General features: G+C 45.0%; 2 protein-coding genes across 4 annotated transcripts in view; one reads left to right on the forward strand and one right to left on the reverse strand.

The window, feature by feature from the left end:
- The window catches only part of dpf1 (double PHD fingers 1), a 46859-nt gene extending 41403 nt beyond the window's left edge, over nt 1-5456 (reverse strand). For 2 of the 3 annotated variants that reach the window (XR_013901547.1, XM_080289289.1), the window contains exon 1: nt 5329-5452. Coding sequence is in view for 2 of the 3 variants with exons in the window: in XM_080289289.1 (XP_080145415.1) it covers nt 5329-5441 (113 nt within the window). In the remaining variant the exon portion in view is untranslated. Of the gene's footprint in view, nt 1-5328 lie in introns of all 3 variants that reach the window. The other variant, XM_026192582.2, reaches the window with a different exon arrangement.
- A 1470-nt stretch (nt 5457-6926) lies between these two features.
- On the forward strand, nt 6927-18571 carry LOC113036442 (zinc finger FYVE domain-containing protein 1). The gene is made up of 12 exons (XM_026192805.2): nt 6927-7154; nt 7872-8153; nt 8378-8600; nt 8696-8913; nt 9057-9163; nt 11008-11116; nt 11197-11294; nt 11408-11525; nt 12324-12494; nt 12646-12838; nt 14819-14917; nt 16581-18571. The coding sequence occupies exons 1-12, from the start codon at nt 7035-7037 to the stop codon at nt 16811-16813; spliced, it is 1971 nt and encodes a 656-aa protein (XP_026048590.1). The 5' UTR covers nt 6927-7034; the 3' UTR covers nt 16814-18571.
- Nucleotides 18572-19348: the final 777 nt, after the last annotated feature.

Consider the following 19348-nt stretch of genomic DNA (forward strand, 5'->3'; position numbering starts at 1 on the left):
TAAACTATGCAATATCACCCTTACCAATTCACCCCTCCTCCTCCTCCTCATGCCCCTCCACCCTCACCATCCCCAATTCAATTTCTTTTCCACTCTCCTCTCTCTCTCTCTCTCTCTCTCTCTCTCAGTCGAATGATTTGTCTTTTTCTCTCTCTCTCTCTCTTCTTTCTGTGTGTGCATGTGCACTTGTTCACAGCAACACATTTTTCTGTTCTTCTGAAGACTGCAAGGCTGCAGTAGTAGGAATATATAGATATTTGTATGTGTATATAGTATATCTAGGCTGGGCTACTGAAATATGTGTGGATGGCTGCCCGTGAACACACACTAGCAGATATTGCATGCATATTGATGAAGTATTGTAGAGAGATGTGGTCTGGCAAACGCAGATCAAGAGTAAAAAAAAATTGGGTTGAAGAGTGAGACACATACATTTGGAGTGCATGCACTAATGCAGTCCTACTCCTGTATGCAGGTTAATGAAAACGTGTGTGTGTGTGTGTGTGTGTGTGTGTGTGTGTGTGTGTGTGTGTGTGTGTGTGTGTGTGTGTGTGACTGAGAGCGTGCACGCCAGTCAGAAAAAGACAAAGAGGCCGCACATTCAGTTTGACAGTGACAGACAGACAGATGGACAGACAGGAGTGTGAGTGTGGCTGTGTCTGTGCAGGAGCGGACGTCTGCCACGCTACCAGCTGGAAAGCGTCAGTTTCCTCGAATGGCTGTCACAGCACTGGGTATGGCCATGTGTGTATGTGCACGAGTGTTTGTGTGTGTGTCTGCAACTGACTGTTTGCATATTTGAACATGACGAGAGATCTGACGGAGGGAGGCAGAAACAGGCAGGGCCGTGCAACAGATCGTGTCGTTTCTGTCAGCGCTTTGTGTTACCTGCTGCATGCGATTTTAATGAAGAGTTGTGCGTCTGCCTGCTTGTCCGCTGGGTGTGGTTCTCCGAGAAACCCTCTAAATCTGTGAATCACAGGCCCACCATGTCCATGTGTCTGTTCACGATTGCCGCTTGCGTTTGTTTGTCTCTACATATGCGTGCGGCTATCGCTCGTGCGTGCCTGTTTATGCGCGCTGATTGTTTGTGTTTGCGTGCGCATACATCCCCGCGCGTGGGTGGGTGTATATAGCCTATAACTGGCTGCAGTGTGCATTGAGGGCAGTACATCAGGGTAAGGCAATCTGCCTGTGAACAGCTCCTTCAGGTGAGATTTATCACCACTGCACTTGGCCTCTTATTAAGGCGATGGATTCCCTACCTCTGTATCTGGGTGCGCACGTGTGTCTGCATGTGTGGCTACGTGTGTGTGTTTATTAGTGGCCCCCAGCCCACCCCACCAAACCTACAGACCCCCACTTCCCCACACCACTGTGCATCCTTATTAAAGTGCTGCAGAGGAAAGCAGGCACTGGGGTTTTTTGTTGACTCCTCCCTCAACAACTCCTGATAGGGAACCAGTGGACGCGCACAGACACTGGGAATAATATAAATGGGGACTGACAAGAGAGAAGAAATAATGTTGAGGAGACTAGAGGCTTAATATATTCTGTTCCTTTCCTACCACGCCTTTAGTTTGGACTTCAAGTTCCAACCAAACAGAACTACAAATTCCAAATTCCCTAGCTGGAAATCACGCAAAGTCCCAAAGCAGTGCAGCTGACTGACAGTCAGTTAGGTAGCACTGGAGAAATAGGTCATAGAGCTAAAAATACTTATCTATGTCTCTCTCTTTCTCGCTCTCTCTCTCACACACTCTGTGTGTGTGTTTCTCTCTCTCCTGTCTTCATAAAAAAAGTAAAACAGATAGAAAGTCTAAATAAGGGGATGATGAAAGGAATAAGTCGGAAAAAGAAATACCCTTAAAAACATCAGACCTCAGGCTTACTCCCATACGGGTGAAGAAAAAAACTGAGAGTAAGAGAGGAAATGAGAGAGTGCAACAGTGTGTGCATGTTTGTGTGCCTTCCTGTCTACCTCCGTACACACGCGCGATGCCACACAAATGAGCGAGTGAGGGAATGAAAGGGAGAGATTGAAAGGAGAGGGAAAGATCTAGAAATGGATGCTCAGGCTGTGGCTTCAGCCATCACGCGGGGCTGTTTGCACACAGAGCCGGTTATTACACGGAACTCATTTAGCTCAGTCAGGCAGGGCAGAAATAATATCATATAGGGCCCTGCCACCACGACTGCTGCCAGTGCCACAGCGCGCAACTATCTACATCTCCCTCTCTAACCAGCACGGGGAAGTAATATCGTGGAAATGCACACGCCATCCACTGTCATTTTGATCAGTTCTGCCACCTGTGCCTTTAAGTGATTGCTGCAAAGTCTGAAATTTCACTTAATTGCGCTCTCCTCCCGAAAGACTTTCATCTGCAGAGGATTTTAAAGATGACTTATAAGCAGACATCCAGAAGCCCAAATATTCAGGGTGTCTTTTGTAAACACCATAACTCTTATGAAACATTATATAATGTGGTGACAGTATACTAAAAGCCCTTTCTTGGCAGTGGATGGCCCAAATATACAGTAGATACATCTTAAGGAACTCTTAGCTGTAAGCTATATAACGGAGTTTCGAGGGATCTGAGAGAATGCGTAGGAATTTCTCATCGATGTAGTTTATTAAAAGAGTGGCCATGCCTTGATTCACAATGTAAAGAAGAGTGGTGGGAGGGGAGAGGGCTCAGATGGTTTGAGGCCAAAAAGAAGGAAAATGGACAACAAAAAGAGAGAGAGGGAGAGAGAGAAAGGAGATGGCTGAATAAAAACGAGAGATGGCAAAACTAGTGATGGATGGGGAAAGCGGCGAAGAAGGAGGGAGGCATATAGTGGAAGAGAGGGCAGCAGGGTGATGGGAGGACAGAGAGGAAGTAAAAGGGAGGGAGAAAGAGAGATTATAAACGAGTCTAATCCAGCAGAGAGAGAGAGAGAGAGAGAGTGATAGACAGGGAGAAGGGCTGGTAGGGAAATGCCCAGCAGATTGAATGGAGCTCGGTGTTCTCCTCCCCTCATTTGCTGTTGCACATCAACCCTCCACCATACCTCCACTCACGTAGACTGGCTGTCACAGTGTCCCGCTCACACTCAGCTGGACAGTGGGGACCAGCAGCTTCCCAAAGATTTATATACACTGAATTAAAGCTAATTCGCCGCAGAGATCCAGCAAGGTCTGGGGACATTCATGGGCACAACAGGCATCGTCTCCAGGCGCGCAGGGCTCAGCCACCCTATTAGGGCTGACTTTGAACCCAATTTTGCTGGTTGTTTGGCCCATTTTACTGGATGGGCCCCTAATTTGTAAGCCTCTAATAGCAAGTTTGTTTGTAGACATGCTAATTACAAGGGCTTGTTTAAAAGCCCATTGCAGAGCGGTAACTGGAACACAGTTAAACCCACACTGCGTAATGATGGCATTTATGCAGTTGGTGAGATATTAAAGGCCGCTTTGATTGCTGTGGCCTTGTGTAATAAATAAATAAATACATCCAGCTTTGTCCTCTTCTCACGTGCTTTAAGGGAATCCAGCATCCCTGCAGGGTTGATACTGGCTAACAATATGGAGGTTCTGGTCTAACTTGAAGCACTTAAAAAGAAATCAGTGTAAGTCCACTCAAAATTGGGCTGTAGTTCATTAGTCACTCTTTCTAACCACTTACTTTGCTGTCTTTTGTACACTCCCCCCACCCCTCATTCTATTCTCCTCCTTGTACCAAAACCCTGTGTTCTCTGTTTGTGTGTCTTGGTGTGTACTCCATGCAAATGAGTCAATTTAATCCCCTGACATGGTGCCACTGAGGGCCTCTGGGAACAATCTGGACACACTTTTTCTTTGCTTGGATCCTGTGGAGGAGAGAAGAGGAGCCTTCATCCTTTTCCACCCATCCATTCTCGTCCCGTCATCGGCATTGCCACATACCTGCCCTTTAGAGCATATATAAACCAAAAATAAATGATTCATCTCCTGCGTGTTTGCGTTATATCTGTGGTCCCTGCGTTGCGTTGTAGTTCAAGTACTTTGAACCAAAACACCCCCAAAATACCATCACAGTCAATCAGGGCTTGCTGACCAATCAGCACCGTTACAAATCCAGTTCCCTCTCTCCTGTGAGGAGCTTTTCACAGCAGGCACGTACAGGGCAGTCGTTCATGGAAATGCGCGAAATGTCGCCTCTCGGAGAAGCTGACAGACAGACACTATATCCCATCTCCCTGCTCAGGTAAAAACCTGCACAGCATCCGATGTGCCTCCCCCCCTCCCTCCTTCCTTTGGCACATAGGTCTTGTGACTTTTCTTTGTTTCAAACTGCCTGAGCTGGAGCGTTTGTATGCTCAAACACTCCAAGGTACTCGAGCTATTGTTTTTTTTGTTTTTTTGGCTGAACGTGCGTACCCGCTGACAGACGCACATCAGCCACCTTTTTGGCCGGGAGCTGAGGCGGGCAGCAGGCGTCTGCATTCCGCTGAAACCAGTCTCAGAACAAAAAACAAAAAAACAAAAAAAAGACATTCCACTCCCACCACCCCCACCACCCAAAAAAAAACTGCACAAAGGGGATCATCGCGGAAGAAACTTCACGGGGAAACCCGCCGCTTTAACGTCTGTCAGTGGAGATAAATGTCCGCTGTGATGTAGCTGCACTAAATGTAAAGCGCCGGGCTTTGGGTTGGATTCCAGGCTTTATTCTAAGCGCCGAAGATGAAAGCAAGTCTTCGAGGAGCGTTATTTACCTCGCACTATACGTTTCCAAGAGGTCCGGCGGTAAAGGTAACGCTGCAGCCTAAAAACCCGGGAACGGAGCACTTCGTTCAGTCTACTTGTTTACCTCCTCTCAGCCCCCCTTCAACAAAATATACACACAGGTACTGTAAAGCCATCTAAACCATCCCCCTTCCTCCCGGACAGCCTTGCCACTCCAGCCCGGCTTTGGCCGTGATCTTGGCTGGCTACACTGGCAAGGGACATACCGGGTCACCCAAATCTACCTCCAGCATTCCTCCATATCCCTGCACACACACTGCTGTCGGCTCAGAGAAATGATTATATGAATTGCATCGGAGCGCGCAATAATCCCCCCACCACTCATGCCCGAAAAAACCTCCCAGAAACCTCCATCAGCTTTAAATCTAACTTTTCTCCGGGGCTGATTCGCCTCTCCTGACGTTATCTCATTCTCCGCTGTATGCACTGCATGCATATAGACGCGTTGGTAATCATGCTGGGGAAATATGTGGGAAATTGAGGGGCTTAAATTGACAGTGACAGCATGCACAATGACCGAAAAAAGCGCAAACACTCAGGAAACGTGTTGTACTTACGATTTGAGGGGGTTCTGTACCGCTGTGGCCATTTTGATATAGTATGATAGAATGCAACACTGCAGAGCCCGGTATTGTACATGTAATGTAGCAGCTATTTCAATTTCATTCATTCTCTGGGGCTGCGGCTGGAGCGGCCAGCCAATGGGAGGCGGGAGCGCTCTGTGACAGCTTTGGGGAAGTGTAGTTTTTATGCATGTCAACATGAGACGCGCCGAGGAGCACAGTACTACAAGTTCCAGCGGGGGTAGCGGTTTAAGTGGACCACGGTCCCGCCTCGGACTTGTTAGGGCAATGCCCCCCATACCCCCCATCCGAATTTATAGAAAAGAAAGAAGAAGAAGAAAATCCACCACAGTTATGTTGAGGTTGGGTTGCAGGACTTTCTGTCAGTCTCTCCTATAAGCATCGTTCCCTTGTCTGGGTGATGATGATGACTCTGGCTCTTATAGCAGCTAAACACTAAATTGTGTTTGTTTACAGAGGTATGATTGTGGATATGGGTGCAAATTTGGGTCAGATATCATATTAAATGCACTGTAAAGGGAATAACTGGATACTCGAGTAGCAAAAAGCACAAACTGCATACAAAGATGTTTACCTGTTTTGTTAAGGAAACTGAGGACAGGTCTGTATAGTCATTTGTTGAAAATCAAGAGAAGTTGTTTCTGCGTAATCTTAGCGGCTTCATGGCCTCATGGATGTTAGATAGCCCTGCAATGAGAAGCTTTAATTATTCATTAATCAGGGGTGATGGGTTGGGAGTAGGCCTATAATTGATTCTTTCAGACATTTGTCTCTCATAGTTGAGCCCGGAGAAAGGCCGGGACCCTCTCTAAATCCTTAACCACGCCATCCTTTATTGCATCCTTCCCCCTCTCGCTCGTTTTCTTGCCCTTACTACATCTTTTGCTGGATCTGTCCCAGGTGGCGATTTTATTTGACTCAGGCTAGAGACAAGGGTGTTAAAGCGACTATGCCAAAGCCTGGGCTGGCATTTTCCACTCCCTAGACATTGGAAGGAAGGGAGGGAGGAGATGAGGGAGGAAGGAAGGAAGGACTCAGAGCCGTTAGAGCAGCAATGCTGGAATTTCTTTCTCCATGTCATGTTAGCAGCAGTGGCGCCGCTCTGAAGCCAGTGACATGTGATATTTATAGATCTGTGCTAACAAATATTTAATGAACATTAGCAAGCAGCTCTAGCATGGAAGCACCGCTCCGATAAAATACTCTCTGTCAGTTAAGGAAACTTTGATTTTGTGCGTTATTCTTTAGTTGTGAAGAATAATAAATGTGTTATTTTGTATTAACGTAGCAAGAAATGTTAGATGAACGTTATTTGTGTTTGGTTCACATCATTAATCCTAAATAAGAAAAAAATATAATAATAATATATATTAGGGGCCACAAAAGACCGGTCACATGGGTCCACTCGGTTTTATTTTATGCTTTCTCATTCCCTGATGAAGGAAGTTTGTTGAATGGCATGTGAGGTGCTGTATTGCGGCTGACCACACGGTGGTGCTCATGTTTAGACCAAAGTCAAACAAGCGCGTCTTACGTTGCTGCCCTGCGTGGCCCCATCTGGCTCCTCCTACAGTCCACGCGCTGTTGTTGTGATTGACCGACAGGTAGGCGTCATGTTAAACTTTCCCTTTGCTCTTTGGTGCTGCTGCCACAAATGCGTTTCAATTAAGTGAACAACGATGTCCGATATACTGATGAAAGAAATGGATAGTTTGTCGATCAGTCCATTGAAGCCAGAGGACCGTCCCAACGGCGGCGGCCGGAGCTTCCTGCTCGTGGACGAGCAAGAAAACCTGCAGGTAAAGTTAGCTAACATCAGCTGAGCTAACGGCGGCTAACAGTTAGCCGCTAGGCTAGAAAGGGGAAGACTCCTGTTACGGAAGGCCCTTAACTATCTTTTGTCACGAAAAGAAAAAAATGTTGGATGAGCCAAATCTGCTTTCAGCGCTAAATCGATCTTTTTGTCTTGAAGCTAATAAAGCAAGTTTGTTGAGGCTTTAGCTACTTCACGACGCTTTGCTAATGCGACGTTAAACAGCGTGTTTGGATGTTCGTCGTGTTTAGCCTCTTGTCTTTTTAGCCTTTGTCTGTATACAGCCCGTGGCTTTAACGTGTGGATGGTGTCTTGCTTATAATACTGTGAAAAAACATTAAATTTAAGTTGTAAATAAGAGCAGCACAACAGCAGACAGGGTTGCTATTAGGAAAGTCCCTGGTGAGTCATACAGCACAGTTGACCCACATGGAAGGCACCCTCACAGTGTTACAAAGTACAAGAGATAATGTTTTCTTGTGTACTTAAGGTAATCTGTATGAACAACCAGCGTTAAGATTGAAGTGACTAATCCCCCGCAGTTCTTTTTTTGTTTTGTTTTTGGTTTCTTTGTTTAAAATAAATAATACCGTTCATAAAGAATCAGTAAAAGTAATTTGCCCAATTGTACCACGGTGCCACAAAATAGCTCATCTCTGTAACCAGCCTGTCTCTTGGTGCTCTTTCTCCTCTTATCCTATAGGTCCGGGATGAGGCAGAGTTCGTGGAGCGACTTGGCTGTGCCGACGTAGCGGGCGTCAAGGTCCTCTCCATCTTTGGAAACACCGGTGATGGCAAGTCCCACACGCTTAACCACGTCCTGTTTGATGGCGAGACTGTTTTCTACACCTCCAAGTCCCCCAGCTCCTGTACTGTGGGAGTTTGGGCTGCTTACAACCCCACTCTCAGCCTCATTGCGCTGGATACAGAGGGCCTCTTGGGAGCCGCAGCCAATCAGAACCAGAGAATGCGGCTGCTGCTGAAGGTAAATTTAGCGGTTGCTGCTTGGTTTGGGTGGAATAATTGGAGGAGTCTGTGATTTTGTGTGCTGACTTCTAGTATTGTCTTCTTTGCTTGTTCTGCTGAGGTAATGGTCACATCCTAATCATGTAAACAGAACAGTGAAACTCACTTTATTTCTCATTTCCAATGTTTTCATGATATAAGCAAGTCATCTTATTTCCAGATACATTTTTATTTCAATTTCAGGTGCTGGCAGTGTCGGATATAGTGGTGTATCGCACACGGGCAGAGCGTCTTCACAATGACATGTTCCAGTTCCTGAGTAGTGCCTCAGGGGCATACCTGAAGCATTTCACCCCAGAGCTAAGGGCCCTGTCCACCCGCTGTGGTCTGGATGTACCCCTGTCCTCTTTGGGGCCTGCAGTCATCATCTTCCAGGAAACGACACACACGCAACTCCTGGGCCAAGGTACTTCCAAGCAGAACTTTAGGATAATTATTTCCCTTGGTTGTAATTTCCTGTGTCACAGATTTCAATGTTATTGTCTTTCCTTCCTGTTGTAGACTCAAAGATGGCCGGCTATGCAGACACACTCCTCCAGAAGCGTTTTCATGACCTGGGTTTGGGGACAGAGGCCTTCAGCTCAGTGCAGTACGTAGGCACTCAGACGATCACACCGCCCACAGACTATAGCGGGCTGCTAGAGGCCATCAAGCAGCAAGTGAAGAACACTCATACACGGTCCCCCCGCCAGCCTGGGATAGTGTTTCATGCACTAGAAGTAAGTGAAGAAGCACCATATTAGAGGCCTTTTAAGAAAAAGCATATGATTCTTTTTAATCCTTCCTTTGTGTCTCCTCAGCCTTTTTTCAGCTCCCATCTAGTTCTCTGTCTTCTAATCCCTTCTGTTTTTGTTTCAACAAGGCTCTGAGTGAGCGTTTCTGTGGAGAACTATCAGATGAAAAGATGACACTGTACTCCTTCTTCCCAGATGAATACTTCACCTGCTCAGCTCTCTGTCTCAGCTGCAAGTAAGTCAGTAATGCTGTCTACACACAAGAGCTAGAACTGGTCCTTAAAATTTGAACGTATGGTTAGTCGAACCTCGGATACAGGAGGAACAATGCGGTTTTCGTCCTGGTCGCGGAACACTCGACCAGCTCTTTATCCTCTCCAGGATACTTGAGGGTGCATGGGAGTTTGCCCAACCAGTCTACATGTGTTTCGTGGACTTGGAGAAGGCATTCGACCGTGTCCTGTGGGAGGTGTTGCGGGAATATGGGGTGTCTGGCCCATTGCTACGGGCCATTCGATCCCTATACAACCGTTGCAAGAGCTTGGTTCGCATTGCCGGCAATAAGTCGGACTCGTTCCCGGTGGGTGATGGGCTTCGCCAGGGCTGCCCTTTGTCTCCGGTTCTGTTCATAATTTTTATGGACAGGATTTCTAGGCGCAGCCAAGTGGCGGAGGGCTTTCGCTTTGGTGGCCTCAGAATCTCATCTCTGATTTTTGCAGATGATGTGGTTCTGTTGGCTTCATCGGGTGAGGGCCTCCAGCTCGCACTGGAACGGTTCGCAGCCGAGTGTGAAGCAGCGGGAATGAGGATCAGCACCTCCAAATCTGAGGCCATGGTTCTCAGCCGGAAAAGGGTGGAGTGCCCACTCCGGGTCGGGGATGAGTTCCTGCCCCAAGTGGAGGAGTTCAAGTATCTCGGGGTCTTGTTTGCGAGTGATGGGAGAAGGGAGCCGGAGATCGACAGACGGATTGGGGCTGCAGCTGCAGTAATGCGGACGTTGCACCGGTCCGTCGTGGTGAAGAGGGAGCTGAGTGTAAAAGCGAAGCTCTCAATTTACCGGTCGATCTACGTCCCTACCCTCACCTATGGCCACGAGCTGTGGGTAGTGACCGAAAGAACGAGATCGTGGATACAAGCGGCAGAAATGAGCTTCCTCCGAAGGGTGGCTGGCCTCTCCCTTAGAGATAGGGTGAGAAGTTCGGCCATCCGGGAGGGGCTCAGAGTAGAGCAGCTGCTGCTCCACATCGAAAGGAGCCAGCTGAAGTGGTTCGGGCATCTGACAAGGATGCCCCCTGGGCGCCTCCTGGGTGAGGTGTTCCAGGCATGTCCCACCGGGAGGAGGCCCCGGGGCAGACCCAGGACACGCTGGAGAGATTATATCTCTCGGCTGGCCTGGAAACGCCTTGGTATTCCCCCGGATAAGCTGGAGGAGGTGGCTGGGGAGAGGGAGGTCTGGGCCTCTTTGCTTAGGCTGCTGCCCCCGCGACCCGGCCCCGGATAAAACGGATGAAGATGGATGGATGGATGGATGGATGGATGGTCAACCTAAACCTGAAATATTTAGATTGCATAGTTGGGAATGTGTGAGAAGTGTGTATTATTATTGTTGATCTGGAAACTGTACTCATCTCCAGCGCTGGGTGTTTGCAGATTACCTAATCACCTTGGATGGACTGTTATTATAACCACACCTTTCCTGAGTTTTTTCTCATTTAGTTTGATCCAAATAGTTCTAGTTTTCCATCTCAGAACAACAGCCTTTTACTGTCTCTGTGACTGAATCACAGTAGAGAACAGTATTCTTTAAAAATGGGAATCCTCTGCTTTTCTTGTGGATGTTAACTATCTCCTCAGTGGGATGCATAAGTGCTAATTCTTTTTCCATGTTTTGGTTTTGGTGAAGAGAAACCTACTTTGCTTCTTAGCTACTCTTCTTCCTTGTTCTTTCCTAAAACCTGAGAGCAGCGTGTGTGTGAGAAATTATAACACTTGTTCAGAATGAGTGCACTGTAACCATAGGTTTCTTACAAATCCCCCTCTCCTTCACCAACTCTAATATCTGTCATGTCGACTCTCCAGCATTCGCTGTAAAAATGGAATGAACCACCTGAGAGACAGAGTTCCCCACATGGCAGATGGACTCTGCCAGTATGCACACCAGTACAACAACAAGGTCCTCATCTGTAAGGTAAGAACAGAATTTCACTGCTAGTTTTGGTGAACCTGTATGTTGTTGTTGTTTACATCTGTTTTGTGTTGCATGTCCAGAGGTGCTATGAAGCTGGCAGAGAGGTGATTGTTGTGCCCAAAACATCAGCTTCGTCTGATAATCCCTGGTTTGGACTGGCCAAATACGCCTGGTCAGGGTATGGAAACTCACATATACACACTTAGGCGGACGCTCACACTCCTCTTTGCCTTTCAGCCAATAATCTCACTTCCACTGTCTGCTGCCTTGTTCCTCTCGTCCCTCTTTCAGATATGTGTTGGAGTGTGCTAGCTGTGGGGTAATCTACCGCAGCAGACAGTACTGGATGGGAAACCAGGACCCAGAGAGTGGTGTGGTGCGATCAGAGGTCAAGCACGTCTGGGAGGATGTGAGTACTAAAACATGCTTAACTCATGTTTATATTTAATAATGTTTATTTCACAAAAAACATCAAAAGAATTTGTGGAGAGTGTAAAAAATAGCACCTGTTGGTTTTATGTTACATATTTTTAGTCTTTGTAAAATAAGCACGCAGTACTGAAATACTGTTTTGGATTTTTGTTGCCTGTAATTAAAGCAGAGGCAAATTGTTTTAGTGATTGTTGTCCTGACACTCAGTAAGGTACTGTCATATTTTGTCACTGCCCTAGAGAAAAAATATTCTGTAATGGTTAAATTCATTTCTTTAGGCTGTCTCGTTATGGGTTGGGGTGTTATTTAATATATTTACTTTTAGTTCTGCTAATCTAAATAAGTAGCAACTAAACGTTTGAGGTGTGGTGGAGTACACCCTGTGCCATCAGTTTGGATTCATCCCTGCATGCTGCAGGCATTGCTGCTATAGAGAGAGCCTGCAGCTAAGCTTTCTCTGCACACAGACAAAACAGGATGCTCGCATGTTTTGTCAGATGTAAATTTAAGTGAAACACTTGGACTGTTGAGCCATGCTATAACACCATCATTGCCTTCCTCCCTGCAACTGGGAGTTCCCAGTTATTGGCCTCATACGGTAATTCTGATATTAAATGCTAAACTGCAAGTAATTCTGGGGGTTAAGATGATTCACTTCAGCTGATTTGCACTTGTGACTGTAGAAATGATGGTGGAATCACTAATGGGCACTTAATTTGACCATCATCCTCTTTATCAAGCTTTTAATTGAGATCACACTCGTGTCTTTCTTCAGTCTGACGCTTTTCTAACCAGCCACCAAAATGCTGCCCAGAGGGTCTTGGATGGGATGAACTATGTGATTCAGTCAGTGTCAGAGTACGGTACTGGCCCCACCAAAGCCGTCACTGCCTGGATTACTGACCAGGTGGCACCTCCATACTGGAGACCTAATACAGAGATCACTGTGAGTATGAAGGGCTAACATTTAGAAACACAACATAAGGCACTAGAATAACTATAGCAGTTATAAGTGGTTAAATTTTTGGTCTTCATTGACTTGTGTCTGTCGGTGTGATATCTGCCATCACTGTATCCCCCTCCCTCTTTCCCCTCAGGCCTGTCATGGATGTCAAAAGGAGTTCAAGGAGGCTGAAAGGAAGCATCACTGTCGATCATGTGGGGAGGGTTTCTGCCATCCTTGTTCCAGCCGCAGGATGCCGGTGCCAGAGAGGGGCTGGGGCAACAGTCCTGTCAGGGTGTGTGAGGCCTGCTACCGCCAGGGAGGTCCTCCTGACACCAACAGCCAGGGTAAGACAGAAACAAGCTGTCAGTTAAACTGCTGGACGAGCCTAAACCTAGAGTTACATTAGACAAATGTCTTTCATCATTGTAGTCGCTAAGCACTCAATTACAGGTGAGCCCACATTTACACTTAATGTTATGTGACACGCACACCTGTGTATACAATGCTGTTAATTTTAATATTAGACGATGATAACCTGAGTAAATTTTTAAAAATGCAGTTTTTATTTGTTATTTTAGTTATTGAAGGACGAAAGTTATCCAGATCTCCATGGTCACTTGTGAAAAAGTAATTGCCTCTAAACCTGATAAGTGGTTGTGCCACCCTTGGCATCAAGAACTTTTGTCCCACTCTTCGCTGCAGAATTGTTTTAATTCAGCATTGGTGGTTTATTTATGTGACTGTCACTCACATTGTTGCCATTTTTGTCCAGTCTCTTTCTTAATGTTGAGTCATGAACTCCACAATAAGACTCAATGTGAACTCTGACCTTAAGCGAGACAAGTTGACCTGAAGTACTTTAGATGTTGTTCTGGGTCTTTTGTTACCTCCTGCATGACTCATTGATGCGCTCTTGGAGTAATATGGCTGGCTGGCCACATTTGGGAAGGTTCACCACGCTTCCAAGTTTTCTCCATTTGTGGATAATGGCTCTCACCATGGTTCACTGGAGTCTCGAAGTCTTAGAAGTGGATTTGTAACCCTTTTCAGACTGATAGATGTCAGTGAGTTTGTTTCTCGTGTGCTCTTGAGTTTCTTTCGGTTGTGGCATGATGTGCTGCTTTTTGAGATCTTTTAGGCTACTTCACTTTGTCAGACAGGTTCTATTTAAGAGATTTCTTGATTAAACAGGTCTGTCAGTAATCAGGCCTGGGTGTAGCTAGTAAAGTCAAAGTCAGTCTACACAAATATGTGGTTAATTCATGATTTATAAAGATGGGGCAATTACTTTTTTACATAGGGCCAGTTAGGTTTGTATAACCCTTATTAGATGAAATCATGAGTTAAAAACTGCATTTTGTATTTAACCCTCTGGGGTCGACGGACGCACTGGCGCGTCAAAATCACATGACCAATTCAAGACGACACAGCTACAAGATGCAGCGACTCAGAGTCTCCATTTAAACCTGGGTCGAAAGTACGGACTTCAAACTATATACCAGTTTTTGAATTGTGTCGATGGGCCACAGGCAGATTCCAGTGTAAACGCTGTTCCCACATGGAAAACAGGACCTCCTGCTGTCAGACCTGCAGGGTTTAGGCCTGTGGTGTTCTCCTCTGTCTTATACTGAACACAAACTATTTTTTTGGACTGACACAAATAATTAGTGTGCCTTCTTATTTGATGCAGCACACCTGATTGTTCTGTAAATAGATTTAAATGGTTATATAAAAAACGCCCGAGGCCTTGGCTGCATTTTTAAATAGTACCAGATAACTTTGTTGTTTGCAAAACTTGTGCATAATTTTTAGACATGTACAATTTCTATTTGCATTTCAAGTTATGAAAATGATTCGTTAAATATGTTTGTGGGTTTTACAGTAAATAATATAACTTTTTTTTTACTCGGATTTAGAATTTTTTGTCTAAATTTAGATCAATTGTGCTAATATAGTATATAAAAATGAAAAAATAACTCAAATTCCAGTTATTTGAGGTTGTGCTGAAAATAATGATACCAAACAAGGCAAGATAAACAGTTTTTAAAGGTGAAATATAGACCCAGAGGGTTAAGCAGGTTATCTTTGTCTAATAATAAATGTCTGGTCTGAAAGATTTAAGTGTGACAAATATACAAAAAAACAAAAAACACGGTATCACGAGGGGAGCAAATACTGTGTCATGGATTTGCAGCGTGCATACCGAACAGTGAGACTGTGTGTTTTCATGCATTTGATGCTGGTCGTCGCGGCTCCTGACTTGTTGTTATTACTGCTTTTGTGTTTTGATTTCTTTGTCTCTCACACACACCTTGTTTGTTTAGTCTGTAAGGTGGAGCCTCGTGGTCTGATAGCTCGCAGGGTGACGGAGGTGGCACAGTCGACACTGGACATGGTCACCACAGCTGTGGACTACCCTCTCTGTGAGCACTGCTTTTTTCTTTTACCATTACATGGTCTGTTGGTGCTCTGCAGCTTGTTTTATATTGTCTCCTCACCACTCAGATATTTGTTGGTAATTCTAATACCTGGTTTTAGCACAACCACTCCATGAGTGTGTTAGGATAGGCTAATCTACAGGCGTAGGTACATCTGGGACATGATCGGATGGTTGGTTTCAGAGTGATTTTGCATACTGATGTTTGTCATCCACCAAGAACTGAGTGCATGTCTGTGCAATACCACTCAAATTATATATTATCCACCAGTATCAGTTTAAATTAACGTATAATTAAAGTCAAACTAGTTTGATGAACTGTGATGAAATTCCAGACTGCTAAGCTTCAACATCAGTGCAACAAGAGCCAGTTTACCTGTGACAGTGGCAACAAATTCAGTTAGTCAGTGGATTTTAAGTTAAAGCTGGTACCAAAGTCTCAATAGGCTTCTGATCATAAGCAGAAACACAGCTGCAGATCGAAACAGCGCCTACCTTTTTTCAAACTTTGATTTTATATGTATTTGTAAAGATATGATGTGAAATGTCCCGTTTTTGTCTCAACTCCTTTAATAATAAAAAAATAAAGATCCTTTCAAAAATTCGTGAATCCAGATCAAAAATATAATAACTTCTAAGTTCTGTCAAACTCTACGTGTAGTAAATATTAAATGCATATATTTTTATATCATGCTGCTTTCAGACAGACAAATCCAACCTGTCACATGACCTCATCGGTGGAGGTAATAATAGAACGCTTTGGCACAATTTGGGATTTGCTCGACCTTGCTCTAAAACACAGATGAGTAAAAGCCTCAGACTTGGCACAAGAGTTTATTGTGGAAACTGATGTTTGAGTGGCTGAGTGCTCCTGCAGAGTGAAGGACATAGCGTGAAGTCAGCCTCAATGAACGGTTTCCAGGAAGGAAAAACCAAATATATAGGATGTTGGGCAAAGGGATTAAAATAAATGATTCTGAATCACCAACCTGACCAGCACTGCAATGGTGACCACATAGGTTCTCAGATGATAGCTGGATATATCGTCTGTCCTCTGATGACAGCAGCGGGGTTTGGTGCTTCTAGTGTAGCGAATAGCCTTGTGAATAATGGATAACTGGTATTGGGTGTAAGGCTGGTGGTTATAGTTTGCTAGTCCAGATCAGTTAAAAAAACTAATTAACAGGCAAAAATGTCAGGTTTAGGTTTGTGTTTCAGAAAACGCAGTCCCTCTTTGTCCCTCCACGCAAGCTGTTTACTGGAATACAAGCCTCAACTGTGACTGATCAAGACTACAAACCTAAACCTGAAAGCTTCTTGTACAAGAAAAATAATCTTCTTCTCTAAGAAACACAGAGAGAAACACAGAGAGGGAAGATAGAGTTTTCTTTAGTGGAGCTGAAAGGGGTTTGAATGGGCTGTAATGGAGATGCTGTTAGATGGGTACATATTACATGTTGCCATCTTAGGTGGTGAATGTAACTTTGTTAACACTGGACAAAAAGAAGACTTCCACTTTGAAGTAGTCCCCCCTCCCAACACACACACAATGAACAATGCATTTATGTTCTAAGACAATAAAAAATAAAAAGCCAATCTCCGATTTAAAATCTTAAACTCACTCTTCTCTGTTTGCCCGTCCGCTTCAGGTTTCGTGAAGGACGTGGCTCGGCCAGACTACTGGGTGCCAGACCAGGACATCACCAAGTGCAACCAGTGCTCCAAACCTTTCACTCCAGCCATGTCGAAGCACCACTGCAGGGCCTGTGGGCAGGGCGTTTGCGGGCCCTGCTCCACACACAACAAGCCCGTGCCCTCTCGAGGTTGGGACCACCCGGTCAGAGTGTGTGACAGCTGTCACGCCCGCACAGACAGCCTGTGACCTTTTCCACCAGGCAAACTTCTCAAAGTGCTCTCAGTTTTTCTCAGATGGGCTACAAAACACTGTGAATCTTGGCACTGCTGCTCCTTGGAAACCAGGAAGGGGACTAAATGGCAGGTCTGGAATCAGCCTTTGTTTTATGTGAAACGGGAGCTGCTCAGATATGTAGAAGGATGACCATCTGGATTCCACCGCTCAGCCGGGATTTGCTTTCGGTCTCTTTTGCCTTCTTGAGCGACTGATTTCCTGTCAGCCGTGAGATGATTGACAGCCTCTACTGACCAATCGAAATGCTTTAACTGGAGAAATGGGAAGCTGGACATGTGTTTTGAACTGACTGCTTTTAAGAATGAAGACTTTCATCTCGACCAGTTATCATTATAACAGCAGAGCTTGAACTCTTAACTGCACTCGAGGGTGGTCTTCCATGCTCATTAATTTCTCTTTGCACAGGCCAGCACCATGGTTCTCAGTTTGAATATGCTCTTAGTTAAATATGACAGGAGGACGAGTAAAAGGGACGTACTGGGAATAGTGGGAGATTTTAAAAGTTTGAATGGTCTTTTAAAACGTAGCCACTCACTGCAACCACTTACACGGTGACAAGTCCTGGTTAAGGAGTATGTATAATCATGATAGTGGGGGGGGGGATGCTCCTACAGTACTCAGGGCAGAATGCAATGCAAATTGGAGAAACACAAACTGCAGCAGTGTGTGCCTTCATGGGAATCTTAACACCCACTTATTTAACCTCTTGGGTTTGCTTTTGGAGATTTCTCTGTACGTTCAAATTCTGAGCTCATTTGTGCCTAATTATAGAGCCACGATTATAGCCTCCATCCTCTCGTGAAGTTGTATCTGCAGTATAAAATATGTAGCTGTTGTCATGTTAGACATTCCATTATATAGAAGTACCTGTGTACTAATGTAGATTTGCCTTTCTGGGGTTTTATAAGAAGTGAAGCACTGATGTTTCCAGGTAGCTCTCTCAAGCCCTTTTCAGACATCGCTGCTCTCATCAATCTATCAGAGTGACGGCGTTCTGTCGCTCAGTCATAGTCATCTCAAAGGCTTCAATCAAAAATGCCAACAATAATGACTGGAAGAGCAACACATGATTTTTTTAATTTCTTTTTTGTGCAACAGGAGTTGTCAACATAGGTACTTTAAAGCATTAGGTTCTATCTGGCAGTGTCACTAAGAGCAGTGTGTGTGTTTGTTTGTGTGAGAGAGAGCTGAGCTCACCCCTCCAGCACAGGCTCGGAGAGTAAGATCTCCTTTCTGGTTTAAATTTTCTTAAAAGAAACTACGATTAAATGACGTTATGTGCAGGTTATTTCTGGTCAGGGAATTCTCTAATGAGGGGAGTGGCTCACTGAGCAGCAGACATCATCAGCTGTCTTGTGTGCATGTCCGTAGTTGTAACTCGGTGCATTTAGACTCATTTCTTGGTCTGAAATACCAAGACTGCTGCTGTTTCCGATGAATTGATGGGAGTTGGTGTCTTTGAAGGGCTTTAAAACAAAGAACACACCTGATAGAGTTGCTCTCATGGTGAATGACATGCAAATGATATAAACACTGATGGAAGAGAAACGACATTTTCTCTCTCGAGAGACGTTTTCTGTGTATCATACTGGACTCTTTAGTGCTTTATCCCAGTTTTCAAAATAACCACTTATCAAATTTTCTGTTAAATCTAGCTACTGACAATCTCAGTTTTTGATGAGGCTCATCCAAATAAATAAATAAAACAAAGGAGAGATTTGTGTCTATAAATATGTGAGCGGGAGTAGCTTGACGGCTGACTTTGTTCTGAATGAGCGCGAGCGCACAAGTTGTGAGGCGACGGCGAGCACTGCAACTGGAACGAGTCGCTCTTCTCTTTGACTATCTCTGGTTTTTCCTCAGATAGCATCAGTAGAGAGCGTGCGATGTGGAGGTGGAAAGCAAAGCGATAACACACAGCAGGCTTTGTCCTTTACTGCAGTCAAGTAGAAGTAATCTGCATCCATTCATCTCCATCTTTAACTCCGCTGGCTTTAAAACCGTCATCCCATCCAAACCGACTATAGCGTTGCGTTTCCCCATTTTCATCAGTTCAGGGTGACATTTTGGCTCGATCAGCATTGTGTTCTCACCGCCTGTAATTAGTTGTTTGTTTTATTCCTGTTCTGCCAGTATTCACAAAACGTTTTATGAGTAGTGTTGGTTTGTGAGCCAGCTGCTGCTGGAGTCAATCCATCTCCTGTTTTTGTGTAGGGAAAAAAAAAAGCTTCATATCGCTAATGAGTGTGGTTCGATTTGGCTCCGCGGTTTAACAGCTCTCTCCTCACAGTAGCAGTAAATTTCTTTGTAGTACACACCGAGTCAGACAAATTGAAATTTTATCTGTCTTCTGTTTGGTAAAATAAGATTATATTCTGTTTTTCCATTTCCATTTAAGATCTCTTTGTAGTTGGGCTTATGGGTCACACACTGCCCACATGAGCTCATCGTGTGTGTGTGTGTGTGTGTGTGTGTGTGTGTGTGTGT

Source organism: Astatotilapia calliptera, chromosome 14, assembly GCF_964374335.1.
Source record: "Astatotilapia calliptera chromosome 14, fAstCal68.1, whole genome shotgun sequence".
Taxonomy (NCBI): Eukaryota; Metazoa; Chordata; class Actinopteri; order Cichliformes; family Cichlidae; genus Astatotilapia; species Astatotilapia calliptera.

Bases quoted from the DNA above. Each gene is read 5' to 3' on its own strand.
- LOC113036442 (XM_026192805.2), top strand. From the start codon at position 7,035: ATGTCCGATATACTGATGAAAGAAATGGATAGTTTGTCGATCAGTCCA. The intron at 7,155-7,871 runs GTAAAGTTAGCT...CTTATCCTATAG, and splicing joins ACGAGCAAGAAAACCTGCAG to GTCCGGGATGAGGCAGAGTT. The intron at 8,154-8,377 runs GTAAATTTAGCG...TTTCAATTTCAG, and splicing joins GAATGCGGCTGCTGCTGAAG to GTGCTGGCAGTGTCGGATAT.